Source organism: Bicyclus anynana, chromosome 16, assembly GCF_947172395.1.
Source record: "Bicyclus anynana chromosome 16, ilBicAnyn1.1, whole genome shotgun sequence".
Lineage (NCBI taxonomy): Eukaryota > Metazoa > Arthropoda > Insecta > Lepidoptera > Nymphalidae > Bicyclus > Bicyclus anynana.
The window spans coordinates 10,769,251-10,788,624 of record NC_069098.1 but is presented as its reverse complement, the minus strand read 5'-3'; the positions used below and the strand labels follow the sequence as shown (position 1 = coordinate 10,788,624).

General features: G+C 35.6%; 1 protein-coding gene across 1 annotated transcript in view; it reads right to left on the bottom strand.

Annotated features, from left to right (window-relative positions):
• Positions 1-1,380: 1,380 nt before the first annotated feature.
• Positions 1,381-19,374, bottom strand: part of LOC112053613 (protein sprint) — a gene marked incomplete in the record, with an annotated part of 148,399 nt that continues 130,405 nt past the window's right edge. Inside the window, 16 exon segments of the mRNA XM_052886053.1 lie at positions 1,381-4,800; positions 5,404-5,617; positions 6,393-6,620; positions 7,496-7,627; positions 8,345-8,530; positions 9,352-9,456; positions 11,186-11,352; positions 13,572-13,665; positions 14,001-14,093; positions 14,453-14,567; positions 15,142-15,268; positions 15,837-15,992; positions 16,974-17,112; positions 17,857-18,245; positions 18,328-18,523; positions 18,819-19,370. Coding sequence (XP_052742013.1) covers positions 4,667-4,800; positions 5,404-5,617; positions 6,393-6,620; positions 7,496-7,627; positions 8,345-8,530; positions 9,352-9,456; positions 11,186-11,352; positions 13,572-13,665; positions 14,001-14,093; positions 14,453-14,567; positions 15,142-15,268; positions 15,837-15,992; positions 16,974-17,112; positions 17,857-18,245; positions 18,328-18,523; positions 18,819-19,370 — 3,027 coding nt within the window.

Sequence of the window (19,374 nt, the reverse complement as noted above, 5' to 3'; positions counted from 1 at the left end):
CCTATAGTTTCACTGGATATGTCAGTTTCAGGGAACTTTCTAATCGGGTATTCAAGGTGCACTGGGTCCCAATATGTGGATGGTAACTTATTTGGGTAATTAGCTTGCATTTTATAATAGGTAGTTAGGTATACCTACTTTGTTATTTTGAGAAAACGGGCATTACAGGCCTATTCTTCTACAATTCGGTCCAAAATTAATTCTATTAAGAAACACTCTTTAAGTTGCTAAGTAACGCTTTGCCATTGTAGCTAATACCTTGTACTTACTAAAATATTAGGAAAAAAGCTTCGTTTTCAAATTCAATACTATGGTACAATAACAAACGATTTCATTCTGGATTGTTTATTATATTATTTATCAGTCTCTTGCTTTGAAAACTGAAAATGGGAGAAAGAAAATAATAAATCCAAGTCTTTCTGTTTTGCTTATCAGCAAAGGACTGATGTTTTAAGGGAATAAGCCGTATCTACGTAGTTAAGCTTACGCTTCTAAACAGTGGAGCGTCACTAAAGCGCCCGTTTCCGTGGTAACTGAAAAATCCGTTAATTACATCCGGAGATTAAGGCGAAAAAATACACATAGGTACCTGTGATGTACTGTTCTAATAAAAGTGTACGTATCGACGTCAGGGCCCCACTCCCGCCCGGACACTTCGCATCTGTGTGGGGTGGTCACCGTCAATACGTGCACAGTAACTGCTTACTGATTGTTTATATTAAAGCCCTGTTCCCTATAAAATAGTGGACATCACAGTACCACAATTTTTAACCGACTTCCAAAATGGAGGAGGTTCTACGTTCGGCTATATGTATGTTTTAAACATTAGTTTGATTTATATTCTTATATCGCCCTTATTTTTTGTTCACTTTCTTCAGTAAACATTCTATTCTATGCGTAAATGTCGCGTAGAAATAGTTTCAGTACTTATAGAGGTTAGCACGAATAGATAAACTGTTTTCGGATCTGTTTATCTTTTTTCTCGCTTGAAATACATTTTTGTTAATTTTATTCATTGTTCGTTCAATATCTACCTTATAGTGGAGACGAGACGAGATAGCCCAATAGTTATGACCTCTGCCTTCGATCCAGAGGGCGCAGGTTCCGCTCCGGGGCATGCACATTTAACTCTTCAGTTATATGCACTTTAAGAAAATAAATATCACTTGTCTCAAACGGTTAAGGAAAAACATCGTAAGGAAACCTGCATATTTGAGAATTATCTTAATTATCTGCCAGGTCTGCCAATCCACATTGGGCCAGCGTGGTCGACTAATTAACTGGTAAGGCCTAACTTAATTTTGAGAGTAGACTCGCGCTCAATATTTAGCCAAAATAGGATTCTCTAAAAGGTCCGTGGAATAAATAAATACATCAAAATGATAGTTTGGTAAAAATTCATTTTATTTCTCACAAATGACTGAAATTGTTATCAAAACACAATATACGTGTTAGCTAACTTTAAAATACAAGAATGCAATAAATACAAAACTGTACTTAGGCATATACGCGGTAATCCACCGAATTATTTACTAAAGAATTTATACCATAAAAAAATCTTAGTAGCAATACGTACTATGTACATTGTACGCATTTCAAATGTTGGTAGAAATTTAAAAAAAAATCTAGTGGCAATTAAAATTAAACAAAAAGACGAGCAATATCTACTCGTAAGGGTTGAAATATAACCCTTGAGGGTTTATTTTTCACTTTATAGATTTTAATTATAATTAAAAAAAAATCCCATATAAAAACAATTCTAATATGCAATGTTTTTTTAACAACGCCATTGTTTATTCTTATCATAAATAATTCGGTGTGATACCTGATTTACACATTCAGATACGCGGTTTTCAAAAATACTATGTATCCTAAATCATACAAATGTTAAACATTTATTTACTGCTAAAACTATGGTTTAATATTCAAGCGGAATAAATAATTAATTAATATTATCGCATAATTATCAGATTACATGTTCCGTCGGTAACATTCGTTAAGCTAATTATATGAAAAGTATAACTACTAAGAAATTCGTTGCAAAATGTAGTATAATCTTAAACTGGTCTATATTTTACAAAGTACAGTTTGGAAAACTTCGCTTTTCTATGTCTATGTCCATTACGTGTTATGTTATAAATTGGATTTATTCACTCATCCATTCATACATATTGTACATTATATTAAATCGAAATAAATTTGTTTATTTATAACAATTTTTTTAACAAAACTTCATTTTTTTAAGTTATGAATATACTCGTAATAAACCTAAAGGTTAAAAGGTTAATTCCCAATTTCGTTTATATAACAAAAATACATAGAAAAGCGAAATACGCCAAGTTGTTTGCACATATTGAGAAAGAATCTTATTCAATTAACTAGAACTAAATCTAAAGCCTGAATGAGACTTAAATTAGATAGTTTAGTTTAATTTTAGCAATTTATAAAACCAGAAATGTGTTATCTTAGTATGCAAATTTTAATATATTAAAATTGATAAGTAAATATATTTATACCGCCATATCTGAATATGTTTAACTTCGATGATGAATAAATATTAGCTTTTATAATCGTTTTAAAGTATTTAATGGTCCAAATTAAGGTAATAGGTAGCCTAGAGTTTTTTTTTATAATTTTTTTCTCTAATCTGATTGAAGTTATAATGTTCTCCAAGTTAAATAAGATACATACCTATTAGGACCGCGTGAAATTCAGTTTAGTAGTTTGATTAATTGATTTATAGATGTTTCAATTCAATTTTCATTTCAGAATTTTTTTTTTTATTTGAGCTTATATTTATTCATCAGTCATATAAAACACTCTTGTTTACAAATATTAATATAAACTTTATGTTTATTTATGAAGATCTGTTGTTTTCAATGGGACTAATATTTCATTTCGATTAGTCTAGTAAAATGATGAGTAGATACAACAAAATTGAAGTTGGCAAATATTGAATCGAGGTCTTTCAGATATTAATCCATCCTTTAACTTTCAAGGCTTATTTTAAGATATATGTATTGGTAGGACAGTCATAGTCACAGTTGCATTATAAAACTTCATAGTAATGTTTGTAAACAGAAGTTTAACACTGAATCGTACGTTCTCTTAGTGCTACGTTTAAATAAATTATATTAAGAAAATCCTCTACGAATATACAAAATTAATACAAACCTTACATTACTAATACAAATTACATCACAGTTCAATAAACAAGTTAGTGTTATAAAAGTTAGAGTAGATACTTTTTAAATGAAAGTTAGAACTAGAAAAACCTTAATATTTTTAAAATTAAAAACAACAATTTGGTGAGTTTTTGTTTTCAGGGTACACATAGTAATTTAGGAACATACATACATACACCCGAATAAAATACCTTTATAAGGTAGCGGCTTACGTTAAATTATTAAATAAAACAACTTAATATTAACACTTAGATACACCACACGTCAGAATCAAAACACGCGCGATAAAAATGTACAAAAAAGTTTGGGAGAATCAAAAATATTCAGTCGAAATGTTACATATTATATAAAATGTTAGTTCTAGCCTAAAGGGGTAAAAAAGCTATAATTATGAGAATTATAATTAAAGTCGTAACTACGTAAGTTGGACTAATTTGGTGTAAAGCTATACCCAATAGTCTTGGAAACCTTTTTACAATAAACATTGAATTGTTATTCAAATAATAATATTCAAATTTAATTTTCATTGAGTTTAGTGACTTGATTGGGCTCCTATCAATGCACCATAAATTAGTCCAATGTATGTAATACTTAAAACGTCTTATAACTACAAAAGACATGACTCCGTGTTTAATAAAAAACCATACCTACTTGTATATTGAATTTTAGGTTTTGTAAGTTAATGCGTACCTCAGTAACAAAAAAGTACCTAAAATAAATCCGTCAATTGTTGTTGTTTTAAAAAATCACAGGAATTGTTTTACTTTTACGTAATTTGACGACCTCTGGCGTAGAATTATTATGAGTTTCTTGTTCTTGGTCAGTCCAGGGTTCGATTTCTAGTCTGCTATGCTAAGCTTTAAGCATTACCAATAATGACACACCGTCATGTGATTTAGCGTATCGATGCAATATCGCGTATCTACAAACCTATACAAATAAAATAAGTAACTCGTAATTTTTCCAGGTTATCGTGTGGTCACTAATAACTGGTGTGAATGCAAGTTATAACTAACTTCTTGTTGAGTAAAAACAAAATTATGACTTAATGAAACTTAAGGAGGTGCCTACGAACAGTTAGAATTACAAAAACTTTTCCTGTGAAGTTTTTGTTTTGGTAATATTGTATTTCTGAGGTACAAATTTGAAAAAGGTGGTTTAAAATACTTAATGAAATTTCACAATTATTTGATTTCTTTTGACCGACTTTACGTTTACATTAATATACCGGTTAGCAAATAGCAAGGCTTGAAAAATACTGCCTAGTCGCGATGTACTAAGACTAATATAACTGTACCGTACAAAGCGGGTAATATCGTAGAAAATATCACTTTATCGTTCTGGTGACAAAAATATAGCTATATTGAGTCCATTATTATTTGTCGGTTATGTTTTAGTGTGGGTATACGAAAGACAAGTTTTGCTTGACTTATTTTCTTGTTCCTTGGTTTATGTGTGAGATTTCTTGTTGCACTGTTCCACTATGGGTATGATAATAAAGCTTGCTGCGGCCACGCGATTTTGGCATCTATCCTCTTGTAGGCCAGTATGAAGTTTTGACCGCTTTTCTCTGACATCACTTCTTGTGGACAGTCGTTCTCGTTCAGCATAGTTTCTGTGAAAAATAAATATATGTTATACAGTCCACGACCTGTAGACGAAGCTAGAAAGACGGTTCTTATCAATCGAAAACTCGTGTACAACGCAAACTTATAATAATATCCTATTTTACTGTGTACATGATAGACAATTTTAGGAGATTTGGAGAGAATTAGAATTAGATACTACAACTTGAATGGATTTTTTTGCTCGACTTAACATTCATCATTATCAGCCGATGGGTCTGTGTACTGCAATACACCACGGTCTTGAGTCTCATGACTATTATTTAAAAAAAAATATTTTATATAAAAAAAGATATTTTATAAAGAAAATATTGACAATTCAAAATGAACTTTAGATTTTTAATAAACAAATACCTAGATGTTTTTTTTTATTAAAAAAATATGCAATGCAAACAACGCGAGTTTAACCTTATCCATCGTGCAATGCGTAGCCCTAGGGGTTGGTGATAGCGGCGGCGTGTGCGAGCAGGCGGTTCTTTTCGGGCAATGCTACTCTAACTACTACCACTCTGCAACCTTCACGGTTTGATTCCACTGAGCCACTCTTACGTCTTTATAATATTAGTATACCTTATATATTATTTATAGATTACCTTGTCCGTCGTGCAACGCAAACAGCGCGTAGTCCTGCGGGTTGGTGATGGCGGCGGCGTGTGCGAGCGCGCGGCAGAGGTCTCGCGCCCGCGCGCCCGGCCGACACGGTAGCGCCACGCGGCGTATGGAGCCGCGACACTCGTCGGGCAGTGCCACTCTAACTACCGCCACCCCGCAGCCTTCGCGGTTCGATTCCGCTGAACCACGGCGCCACTGTTGAGCAATATCTTACTGTAGAGCTGAATTTAACATCTGATAATCATTCTTAATGAATTGAACATCTCCCAAAGTCTGCAAAGAGCAGTGTAATAGGTCTAAGCTCCGTATCGCCTCAACTATAAGGAGGAGAAAGAGCCGTTGAAGGTTGCTGATAAGGGCCGAATTGAGTAGGTTCCCATATTCGGCTCACTGCTGAGCTCGAGTCTCTCCTCAGAATGAGAGGGGTTAGGCCAATAGTCCACCACGCTGGCCCAATGTGGATTGGCAGATTTCGCACACGCAGAGAATTAAGAAAATTCTCTGGTATGCAAGTTTCCTCACGATGTTTTCCTTCACCGTTTGAGACATGTGATATTTAATTTCTTAAAATGCACACAACTAAAAATTTGGAGGCGCATTCCCGGACGGATTCGAACCCAGACCCTCCGGACCTGGAGGCAGAGGTCATATCCACTGGGCTATCACGGCTCTCACTGGGCTATCACGGCTCTCAAGGTAAGGATAGCTATAGCTATATATAGCTAGCCAGAAAATACATTGATTTTTATTTATTTTTGTCAGACTTTGTTTGTTACGTTTCGCCTTAAACATTCAACCGTTTATTATCATTTATTTAATAATATTTTTTAGGCATAGACATAGACATATTTAGGGAAGTAGGCACAACAGAGTCAGTAGAGTAGTACGAAATACAATAGGAATAAAAAAGTATTACTTAGATGGTTGTTCGGCGTAAAATTGATTAAAAGATACTATTGCAGGCACTTACAGGTGTAGCACTATCAGGTCCAGGGTCCGGAGCCAACCTCTTCAACACTGCAACAGCGGAGAACAGCGCAGTCAAGTAATATCCACCTTCTCCAGCCAACAATGCAGCTGGAAGCAGCCCCGCCATCAGCTCCGCTTCTAACTCTGCACACACTAGTCGACATCTTGCTACTGTCCACGCTAGCACCGGCAGCAGATCGTCGGCTCCTAGAGTACGTTCGCCCCGAATCTAAAAAATACGGACGGTTAGGCTCCTAGAGTACGTTCTCGAGTAATACATAAAGTAGTAATACAGGTAGCTATTTCAAGGGAGTCACAGGGAGTTTCTGGATACAGGACTATTTGTTCGTTCGTTATCAGCCCATACTCGGCTCACTGCTGAGCTCGACTCTCCTCTCAGAATGAGAGAGGTTAGGTTTCACTGCTGAGCTCGACTCTCCTCTCAGAATGAGAGAGGTTAGGTAGTCCACCACGCTGGCCCAATGCAGACTGGCAGACTTCAAACACGCAGAGAATTGAGAAAACTTCCAGGTATGCAGGTTTCCTCACGATGTTTTTCCTTCACCGTTTGAGTAATATTTAATTTCTTAAAAAGTACATAACTGAAAAGTTGGATGTGCGTGCCCCAGACCGGATACAAACCTACAATTGGAATCGGAAGAAGAGGTCATATACATTGAGCTTTCACGGCTCGTGTTATTTTAATACAGGCAGTTATTTTAATACAGGCAGTTATTTCACAAGAGTCACAGGGAGTCTCTGGACGCAGGACATTGGTATTTGGAAGTCCTTACAATGGAAAATTTTCAGCTGATGTGATGATGATTATGATAAAGGTGTTATTGTGCTGTACGTAATGAACTTATTAATCATAGTAAATTCATCATCATTATCAGTTGTTCGTTATTTCTACATAATTACATCAATAAACCATGCAAGATTTTGTGTGATCAAAGATGATTTAAAACTATTGTAAATTGAACCTACAGCATTCAATATTCGAAAGCATGTGATCGAATTGAACGATTATCATATTTTTAATCAGTCCAGCAGTTGGAATTTTTGGGAAAAACTGTTCATTTATATTAGAGTAAAGGAACGTACCGCATTAAACATAACTGATATAGCAGCGAGAAGATTTTCGAGTTTATTCAACGGTGAATCCGCTTCCTGCATCTTCAAAAAGTGTTTCGAGATCACAGCCAACACCGCCGATGATGGTACTTTCGTCGACTCCTAAAAATAACTCCAAAATTTAGAACCACTTGAAATTGAATAGAGATTGAAGTTGAGTTCGCTTTTGTACGTAAGTACTTTCTGAGGTTTTCTATTTCAGAATTCGAAAGGTATTATTTAATAAAATAAAAGAAACTAGAAGTATGGAATGTCTTAAACAATTTGCATTAACTTTTTTAATTGACAGCCGAAGGAGAGTAGAGAGAGTAAATAGTGTCTCATTGTTTCATCAGCCTATACCGCTAGCTAGGAATTCAATTAATGAGTATGAGGTGAAGATTTTGTGTTTAGTTTTTATTTTTTTATCAATCAATGTCTTAGTATCTACAAGTTTTCTAAAGCCAAATATCAAACTTGAATATCATATTATTTTTTATCATTGACAACCCATGTTCGGCTCAAAGTTGAGCACAAGTCTCCTCTCAGAATGAGAGGGGTTATGCTAATAGTCCACCACGCTGGCCCAATGCGGAATGGCAGACTTCACACACGTAGAGAATTAAGAAAATTTTCAGGTATGCAGGTTTCCTCGCAATGTTTTTCCCACACCGTTTGAGACACGTGATATTTAATTTCTTAAAATGCGCATAACGTAAAGTCAGAGGTGCATGCTCTGGACCAGATTCGAACCTATGCCCACCGAATTGAAGGCAGAGGTCATATCCACCGTGTTATCACGGCTTTATATACATATATACGATATTATTTTTAGCATACCTTAATTCCTAACTGCAGAGGTGTGGCGTGTTGAGCCCTTTCTATCGCCGCATGTAACTGTCGAACATCAGCCGAATGCCACGAAGCCAATAACGTGTAAAGTTTCGACCGTAGCGGCCTCACTACCAGTCTGTGCATTACACCTTCTAATATCGCGTCTATGTTGAGGAACTCCGTTGGTTTTAACTGAAAACAAAAAATCTTAGGTTAGAGGGGTAATTGAAGAACACCCTACGTGACTCGTTCGGTTCTCTGTTCGCTCGTTCGCTATATAACGGCGCTCGTGGTAGCTAGGAGATCCATTTCATAAACGATGTGTTCGTGTTGTTAATTCAGTGTCAACTTTTCGTGATTGATTCAGAGCTTGTTTAATTTTCTTTTGATGAATTTGTTAATAAATTGTTCTCACTTGCTGTTTAAATCTTCAAAACACGAGCGAATAATGTAAAAAATAATGGATTATTTGTGTTGTTGTGTCCTCTTCCATTTCTACCTTTAAATTTTGAAGAATTGATGTGATTGACCAACAATTAAGTCGAGGCTATAAAAATGAAACAAATGCAAAACCCAATTGTCTCAATAAAATTGTCTGTGTCTTTGCCCTTGTGTTAAAAACTTATGACTCCAAGTCAAGGTATCAAAAGAATTTTCAGAGTAAGTCAGTGGGTAATGAAGAGAGCTACGCTCAAAGTATGATCAGAATCAAGAAACGTATAGGTAGATCTGTAGGAGAGAGTACCGACGAAGGTTATGCAAAACTAAAGGGATTATGGGTGCTAAAGGAGTACAGGGAAAACAGAGTGGGATCTGAAAGACATTGGGGTCATAAGGTGTTGAAATTATAACCCGAAATTTAAAGCATAGAGATTCCACTAAGAGATGATCGATGATTACATAAAGATAAACCTCGGCCTTATGATGCCTTAAAATAAGAAATCATATTTGATTTGAAAATTTCAAGTGCACAATGACTAAAAAAACGGCTGTATCAAAAAAAAAATACCTACCTTTAATCTCTCTTTCTCCACTTCTTTCTCAAACTCCCTTTCGCCGTGTTTCACTAGATAATTCTTCATCCCTGACATAAACTGCCTCATGTTTCTCATCATGACCTGTAATTAAAACAATAATAATAATCAAAGCGGATGCCAAACATAGTTATTGATTCTAAGTAATTACTATTTTAGTAAACAATATAAAGTTCATCGGTGGCATAACACAATTAGAACTAGCACAGAATATTATCAGTGCATATACCTACGGTTCCGGAATGACATAGTCACATTGTTTTAATTATAGGTACTATTAGTGATGCATCAGCCGGTTTTATCCCTTAAAAACATTAAGTACCTACCTACTTATTAGGTCAGCGGGAAGAATAATAATTTTGATAATCCAGTGAAATTGTTATAATTAATTAATTGTAAAACTGTCTTTATTAAACTTTCAAGCCTCAATAACCCATGGTGCTATTGAGGCTATGGTGCTAAAGGACTATTGTCTTACCCACTCCTATTACAATCTTTTTCGTCTCGTTGGAATAGCAATATTGGCTATATTTAAAAGATGTAGCAAATATTCTTTTAAAAAATGTGCGTCTCGGGATGCTCGGCAGAAGTGATAACTTAAACCTGCTGCTGTATCCGTGAAAGAAAAAGAAGCCAGACAGAGTAACGCCGTTACGCGTTACGTTACAAATCGGTTTATCCTCCCATAAAATTATCACTTCAAAAACTAAACAGGTGTAGGTTTGTGTACTCGTATTTTTCATAACCATTGACCAGCGTCATATAAAAATCGCGCGCAGAAGTTGAAGGGAAAAACCTTCGTGGGATTACAAATACCATAAATGTTCTATTAGCATTATAATTTCAAATTGTTATGTTATTGATGATAATACTGCACGTGAATACATACTCTTATTTGCCCTTTGATAAGGGCTCGCAAGATAAACTACTCATGAATCTCATTAGATTGGAGACACGAGCTAATAGCGTGCCGTAAACGTGGACAGACAAAATAGAAAGCTTGCATTCCCATGACGTGGTGTAAACCAGTTTCAGCTCGTACTTAAACCATTATCAAACTAATTTATTATTATAATAACACAATATACTCGTGGATAGGTTAATAATAATGCATCATTAAACAAGTAGTTAATATGTATCATTTAGCAAGTTTACACATGGAAGATCCAGTTTTGTATTAAAGAATTCCTCAACATTTCATATTGTTTGTACTCATAAATACCTATTCAATATTTTAAATAAAAACTAAAGAAGATATAAATTTTATTAGATTTATAAGTGACACTGTTCCTGAATTGAAACTTTTGTATAATAAATCTTATTAGAATAATGAAATCTACTTATTATATTTTGCAGAACAAGTATACTTAATTATCATCTCATCTAAAGCAAAGTCGCGCAGCGAATTACAGAGCAAAATTGCGCAGCGTAGGTACGCTAGGAATGTAGGAGCTTATCTACTATTGAATTTTAACTTTATATCTGCCAGAATAGATCAACGAGCCTTTTTCCTCTAAAGGTTTTAAAAAATGCCCTAGGGGCAGTACAAATCGACATATAACCGCCAAATTATAGTAAGCGACATTTTATTATGAGTGACAATTTTAGTTAAAGCAACATTTTCAAGATATGTTTACTAACGATACGATAACTATAACGATTTTGGGGGGGAAAGGTAAAATGGGTTAAAACCAACTGTTTAGTTTATCGTTAGTAAAATTATTTTCAAAATTGTAGTAGTAACATCTTTATCGTAAGTGTAAAATGATTTATTATTTTATCTCATTCAAACAGATTAGGGTTAGACACAAACCTGAGGACAAGTTTCCTTGGAATCCAGAGTGCAGGCGATGAAGTTATCCACATTTTGCGCGAAGGTGGTACTCTTGTCCTGGGCAAGGTGTAAGGCGTAAGCTCGCAACGCCGCGCCTGCGCCGCGCGACGTCCTTCCGCCACGCAGAGCTCGTACACGACCCGCTGCTGCTTGGGGAGAAAGTATAGTCAAAATTATATCAGTCTTTATTTGGTACGGAAAAAAAAGAAAAGAAAAAAAAAAGTTTTGCGAGAGAACCGAATTTAGGGCACCTAATGTGCCTAAGGGTGGACGAAGTCGGGTGCGTCCGATAGTGAGTACCTATATAAAATAATAATAGTGTGAAAAGAGTAAAATACAAAAGACAATGGAAGAAATCGCTACTAAGTGTAAGCGGTTCCTGATTTGGTACGTAATAATGTCTTTCAGGTAACCTTAGGTTTTGGAATACATGACAATTCAGTTGGTGTACTAAAGAATCCAGAAGATCTTATTAAACAATTAGATATTGAACCACTTAGATCACTCAAAATTCATGAGAAATCCTTAATACTTTAATCTCTCTAAACGCCTAGATTTACTTAAAATCATAGAGGTTTAATTTGGTTTGCAGTGTCATTAGAACAAAAATATAAAAGAATCATTACCTACACAAATACGAATTTGTGATATCAAAATCTTGATCTTCAAGATGAACAACTGGTTCGTCTTTCACTTTACACAAACATTTGAATATCCTATTGCAGACCCGTTTCCAGAATCTAGCAAAAGCATTCAACGCACGACGGAAGGCATTCGGATTAGGGGATCTTGTCTCATCATCTTGATCATGATTAAGATCATTGCAATGACAAGCTGGTGGTTTAGCAACTACTACATGTTTTTTGTATGTACTTTTCGCTGCCATTCTTTTGCACAAATTACTTAACGCCTCCGTTCTAGCCAAATGCTGTTGGAATTTTGGCTCCATCAACTTCTCACGAGTCACAAACACCCATTCACTTTCAAAAACGTACTCATTTAGGTAATCGCAATAAAAATTCTTGATCGTCGTCAACGCGAATACACCCTCCGCACCCGGTTCGGATATCTCCACGATTTGTGGCACTGACTGCTCAATTTTCACTGAATCAAACTTCGTCTTTCTCGAAGACTTGCTCGATTTTGGTTCAGTCTGTTTCGCGAACTTTCCTTGGAACAACCTTTTGAACCACCTCATGTCCGATCACTCTGCGGTTGCGTCCCGCTTGCACGAAAGATTTAAAGCGATGATTTCTCATTCAAACAGCTTAGCCGCGATACAAACACGAGCGTCGGCGAGCGACTGTTCGCTACGGTAAGCTCAATCGAGTAGTGAGTAGAGACGGCACGCGCAGACCTTTAGCCTTTAACCATAATTAATTATTTACTGAACTAATGTAGTTATTGATAAGAGATGTGCGCTGCGGCCTCATTGTTGCTGCACTGAGTTTATAATTTACTCCAGTAATGGTGCGTAATGAGTCATAACTTATAAATCGTTATCTATATGCAACCAGACCACGAATGTATGCAGGCCAGCCGGGATTGTATTGTTAGATAATTTTATAGTTCGAACTTCGAAGCATTATTAGTCCAGTAATGTTAGGTTTTATCTGGGAAAAAATCCTTATTTTCTTTTTTCATTCCTTTCTCAGCGCTTTAATCCGAAAACGGTTAATTTTACAAAAAAACTGCAAGATACATTTTTTGTAAACAATTTTATAAAGAATTATTTTTATAATGACCTCTATTGACCTCCGAGCAATAGGTCGCGAAATATTTGCGAAAAACTGATTTTCGTGATCGTTTGTAACTTTTTTAGCCGGCATGATATCGATGTCGATTATTCACATCTTCTTAATAACATTGTAATAAAGGTGTAAAAATTTAGCTCAGTAGGAATTTTTCCCCAGATTGGAGTTTAAATGCCTAAAATTACCGGACTATATATGTTTATACCCATCATACTTTCACCAGTAACAGTCAAAGTAATAAATGCTTTACTAGATTATAAGTTATCGTTTGGGTCAACGTTTCCGATCACGAGTGTACAATTAACTGGTCATTGTCTATTAATGTATTAAATGTGGCGTAGTACGACAATGTTGTTACTACATATTGTTGTTTAGTACTTAATAATAATAATTGTGATGTATTTAAACTAAAGCAAACACATGCCGTGATCTATGATCACATACCTACTAATACTAGTAATAAGTCGAAACAAACATTTAACTTGTCTTAGCACAAATGATCCACGTGTATGAAGGCACGGGTTTTCAGACAATGACGTTGCTTTACTTTATCATCTTATGTAATGGCTGTGATATCAGTAAATACAATAAATATATGACATAGTTCTTACCTAGTAAAGGATCGAGTCTATCTCTGAAGCTTTTTGCTCTCATTGTTCCATTTCCTCGCCTTGGTATAGGAGACTCCCACTCGCATGGTTCATCCTGATTAAAATATTAAATTTGATATTAACTCTCTGAAAATCACTTCGAAAAGATAAGATAAACATTAAGAGTGTTGACGAGTGAGGTGAGATGGGTTTCCAAGAAGCACTTTTTGCACATTTCATAGAAGTTTGTCCTGATTTCTAGAGTTATTAAAACAAATTACTGTTGAACATCAGGGGCATTCCCAGCATCAAGTTGTGGAAAATTATTCAATATGGCAATTGGTTAAAAAAAGGATGAAAGTATATACAGATTCTTGGCAATATAAAATAACAGTAGAAAACAAGATATTATTGAAAATGATAATGTATTTTACGGAATCCAATACATACGGCTTCATAAGAAGGCTGGTTGGAAGGTGGTATGAGTCCATCCCACTGTGTGCTATCCCATGGCTCCGAGAATACTGTGCCATCATCGCTAGCCTATAACAAAAACACAAAATTTAAATCTTGTAAAAACTCAGGGAGAATATTATGATGCTTAGTTGTTACTTTGTTTTTGTAGTCAATTATATTCTTAACTACTATATCATCTGAGTTTAGGTGACGATCCAATTTAAGATGGAAGCGGAAAGAGGTACAAGTTTATTCTACCTGTACGCTAAATCGATACAATCTGTTTAAAATCACAGCATTACCAATTGTGCCAGAAAGGAATAGGACTTCTTAGCATTGTCTTTAGAAATAATTAAATTTGATTTTAAATAAAACCTACTTGAAATAAGCGAATGTTGATGTTGATTTTTTTATTTTTTGAGCTGGTGTAGGTGTTATAAACATACTTGTTCAGACAGCGGTCTCAGATCGTGTACATTGTCGTAACAGGATGCACGTGGCGGGGAACGTATCTCTTCTGGCAGTGCCACCGGCTCAGCATTGAGACGTAAATCTGGAAATCTGAAACAAACAGTGAAATATTTGATACGTGTGGCCATCAACTTCTTGCTTCAAAAATAACAATAAAAAGTTATTGATATCTTTTTTATTTTTTTTTCAAAAATTACGGTAAGCATTACAACTTGCAAGGTACTTATTCACTAGCATAGTGTGATTACCTTATCCTTACTACGCTGGCCCATTACCAATTGGCAAACTTCACACACATATTAAGAAAATTCTCAGGTATGCAGGGTTTACTTACGATGTTTTTTCTTTGCCATTTGAGACTCGTGTTATTTAATTTCTTAAAAGCCGACATAACTTAGTAGACATTACTTTTGCTTTCGATTAAGAAGGCCCAAGTTCGAATCCGGTCTGGGTTGCACCTCCAACTCCTCTAGTAATATTTTACCCTAATTTTTAACCGACTTCCAAAAAGGAGGAGGTTCTACGTTCGGCTGTCTGTATGATTTTTTTTATGAATGTCCAGCGATAATTTCGTCATTTATGGACCGATTTTGAAAATTCTTTTTTTGTTTTGAAGGGTTTGATTCCCATTTTTTTCATGTCATTGTCAGTTATTATTTTATACCTTTGTGCGACTACTTGGTGTACGGTGAGATGGTGCACAGTGTCGTCTACGCCGCTCAGTCGACTCTCTTGCTCTGCGAGAGAAGGGAAGGTGCCATTTTCACTGTTTGAGCATTCGTCATTTTTATCTGCAAACAAATCAATAATTAAAAAAAATACCCGACTTCCTAACCTCACCTCTACAGCTACTCTCCTTTCTTAAAGAGATTACCAACAAACAAGTTAAAAATGAGGGTATAAATCACTAGTCATTTTACACCTAATAATAATTATAATTAACTTGTTGTTAAATTAATGAAAATAAATTAGCTTAATAAGCTTAGAACAATTAGATATGGTTAATATATTTTATAAACATACCAAACATAATTTAAAATGAATATGTTATCTAATGACATGCGTTTTCTACGTTCATTTCTAATTTATTTGTTGGTAAACAGTATTCATCAAGAAAGGCTGTAGTATAGTCACCCGCCTTGCATATTATGCGATTAATAAATATCATTTTTCTAATTGTACGATTTTTTAAATATGGTTGTGATGTACCATTTTGAAACCCTCTTGATGAACCCTTAAATTTGATACCACGATATTCGAAAAAGAAATCAAAATAAGTTTAATAAGAAGTATAATTTTATATAATTAAATAAATAAGAAATTTATTACGTTACATAAAAAATACATTTTCAAACTTACTTATAAACTGCCAGCTAGAGTCCACCGCCCAGGTGTGCTCGTTTTTACCAGTAGGAGGTTTAATTGCAACTCGTGGAGGTTCTACTGGTTTCATTTTTGGCTTTCCCCTGAGCGACACAAGGTTGTCGACTGATGTGGACGTATTTGGGGATGATGCTATAAAAATAGTAATATTTATTGAATTTAAATATTTTATCTTTATAGGTAAACAAGTTTTTAATAAAAAGCAAAATAAAATGTATATAGAAGTTTGACGTCCTCCGTGGCGCAGTGGTATGCGCGGTGGATTTAAAAGACGGAGGTCCTGGATTCGATCTCCGGCTGGGCCGATTGAGGTTTTCTTAATTGGTCCAGGTCTGGTTGGTGCGAGACTTCGGCCGTGGCTAGTTACCACCCTACCGACAAAGACGTACGCGCGATTTAGCGTTCCGGTACGATGTCGTGTAGAAACCGAAAGGAGTGTGGATTTTCATCCTCCTCCTAACAAGTTAGCCTGCTTCCATCTTAGACTGCATCATCACTTACCATCAGGTGAGATTGTAGTCAAGGGCTAACTTGTAAAGAATAAAAAAAAATATTGCGTATATCTGATGTGATGATTTGAATAGAAAACTACTTGTATAATGCACTATTAACAATAATGTATGAAGCCGGTTTTTAAGTGACAACTTCATAAGGAAAGGTTAACCGCTTCATAACGTAACGCGTTACGGCGCCACTCAGTCTGGCTTTATTTTCTCTCACGCATACGGCAGCAGGTTTAAGTTATAACTTCCGTCGAGCGTCCCGAGACGCACACGTTTATTTTTATTTAATAATGCATCGATTTTGGTAAAACAATCTTTTACTGGTCCAAGCTTCTAACTCTGAATTATATTAAAAACTAGTTGATGCCGCGCGGTTTCACCTGCGTGATTCCCGTTCCCGTAGGAATACGGAGGACAAAATGTAGCCTACAGCCTTCTGTCTTCCTCAATAAATGGGCTATGTAACACTGCAAGAATTTTTCAAATCGGACCAGTAGTTCCTGATAAAAGCACGTTCAAACAAACAGCTTCTTCAGCTTTATAATATTAGTATAGATGACTGACTGTCTGCTTTAAAGTAATGTACCTAAAATTTTTGCCTGAAACTTACGTGACAGTTCTTCAATACTGTGCATATCTCGTAGCGGATAATAGGGATGATTCTGTGTTGGCGGTTCTGAGTATCGCTGAGAGACATTCATCACACCAGTTCTCAGAAGCTTACGACGTTGTACAGGTGGCAGAGCGGCCTGCAACATAGGAATAAATGAAACAATTTGTCTGATAATAACTGTTACTATTACTGAGAGCCGGGATAGCCCAGTGGATTCATATCCACTCTCATTCATATCCTCTGCCTCCGATTCCACTCCGGGGCATGCACCTCCAACTTTCCAGTTGTGTTCATTTTTTAACAGAAATTAAATATCAAGTGTCTCAAACGGTGAAGGAAAAACATCGTGAGGAAACCTGCATACCAGAGCATTCTCTTAATTCTCAGCGTGTGCGAAGTCTGCCAATCCGCATTGTGACAGCGTGGTGGACTATTTGGGCTATTCACTCTCATTCTGAGAGGAGAGTCGAGCTCAGCAGTGAGCCGTATATGGGTTGATAATGATGAACTGTTATTATTCCAATGATTGCATTGTTGATCTAATGGATATCGGATTCTAAATCGAGTCTTGGGTCGGGCTATGAAATATTGAGGTTTCTTTCTTCTAAGACATTGTCAGTAAAAATAAAGAGGATAAAGGCTTGACCCTGTAATATAACAATCATTCAATAATAATTAAATGCCCTTCCAGCTTCTTCGTTCTCAGACACGAATAATTTAAACACCTTCAATTCAAAAGTGAATAGGCATCTTTTAGACAAGAAAGCTTCACCTTGGACTTCATCATCGCTTTCCATCAGGCATGATTGTAATCAAGCAGAAGCCTATGAACATCAAAACAAAGTAGGTGTTAGTAATACCGTGTATCTGAAGAACTTACTTCTTTTATTGCATCGACAGGATCAGCATAAAAAGGACTGCCTGCGTGGTCCTTTTCAGAGTCCTTAGTTGGCGTGCAGTCATCTTCCAATTTAACAGTTTCCATACTTTCAATATTATTGTGATTCTCTCTTAATTTTAAAGCAGCTTCTATTTCTTCAGTCAATTTCTTATTCATATTCATAACAATATTAAGTTTGTCTGGCCTTTTTGGCACGACTTCCCCTTTACTGTTTGTCGTCGCTATAATTTCATTGGATCCATTAAAACTTTTCTTGAGAGAATTGTCCGAGTGATTTTTCTTTTCATTCAGACTTTCAGTCGAATTGAGTATTATCATGTTTTCTTTTTCTGTGAAAGATTGTGTACTCTTTGCAGCGTTTAATTTAGCTATAAATAAAAATCAAGATTAAATTAGAATTTCTGATTTATAAAAACAATGACTGTTATAATTAAAAAGTTTTTTGCTTACGTAGTGTATCCGGTAAAAGATCCGGCCTTTTACTCTTCATTATACCGTTACTAACATTATTGTCATTTTCAGACTTAAGTGGCTTGAAAGTTGAGCAATTATTTCCCTCTGGTCCCCATATATCCTCATAATCGCTTACTTTATCCATCAAAGAACTTCTGTAATACACACCTGGAGACTCAAGAATATCTGATTCCTAAAATAAAGTAAACAATACGTGATTTACGTGTTTTCTTAATGAAAGATAGATAATATTCTATTATTTCTTTCTAACTTTATAATATATCAATTGATAATAATTATAATCATTAAGTCTTGGATGCACAGTCGATGCAGTGCGGTTAATATGATTTTTGCAACATAGAATATTATGATATGGCATATTATACAGTAATCCTCATGCATTTGTGATGCAAAATGCCAGTAGCGTTGATTTGGCTAATTTTACAGCAAACAAGACTAATTAGATAAACAAAAGACTATCGGCCTACCTGATAATGTCTGGATTCCTTGCGTAGAGAGTGTTTACTCCTCCTTGATCGACCAGAAGGTGTTGTACTGGTTGTATTAGTATTAGGAGACAATACTTTATCCCTGTCCTTACAAGTCATTGGAGATACAATAGAGTTATTAGAAGTGGGAGAAAAGACATTTTTGTTGGATATTGGTGAACTTCGAGATATGGCCGAAAATACTTCACTTTTGTTTGTTTGACTCATGGGTGAAAATACTCCACTTTTGGATGAAATAGTATCATTAGACACTGGTGAGTTTATTTGACTTGTTGGAGAAAATATACCACTGGTAACGGAGTTCGTCCCATTTGGAGATACTAATTGATTAGAAGCGAAAGCGTTACTCGACTTGGTTAAGGAGTTCGCTACTGGATCGACTGATTCAGACGTATTTGTATGAGATTGGGGTTCTACAGGTGATCCTGCGTCGGCATTCTGTTCAGCGATTTGTCTTTTGAAGCTCCCATGTAAACTAGCTGTCATTGTACTAATACACTCTCCTTCTGGTGTCAGACGGTGCATCATGTTCTAT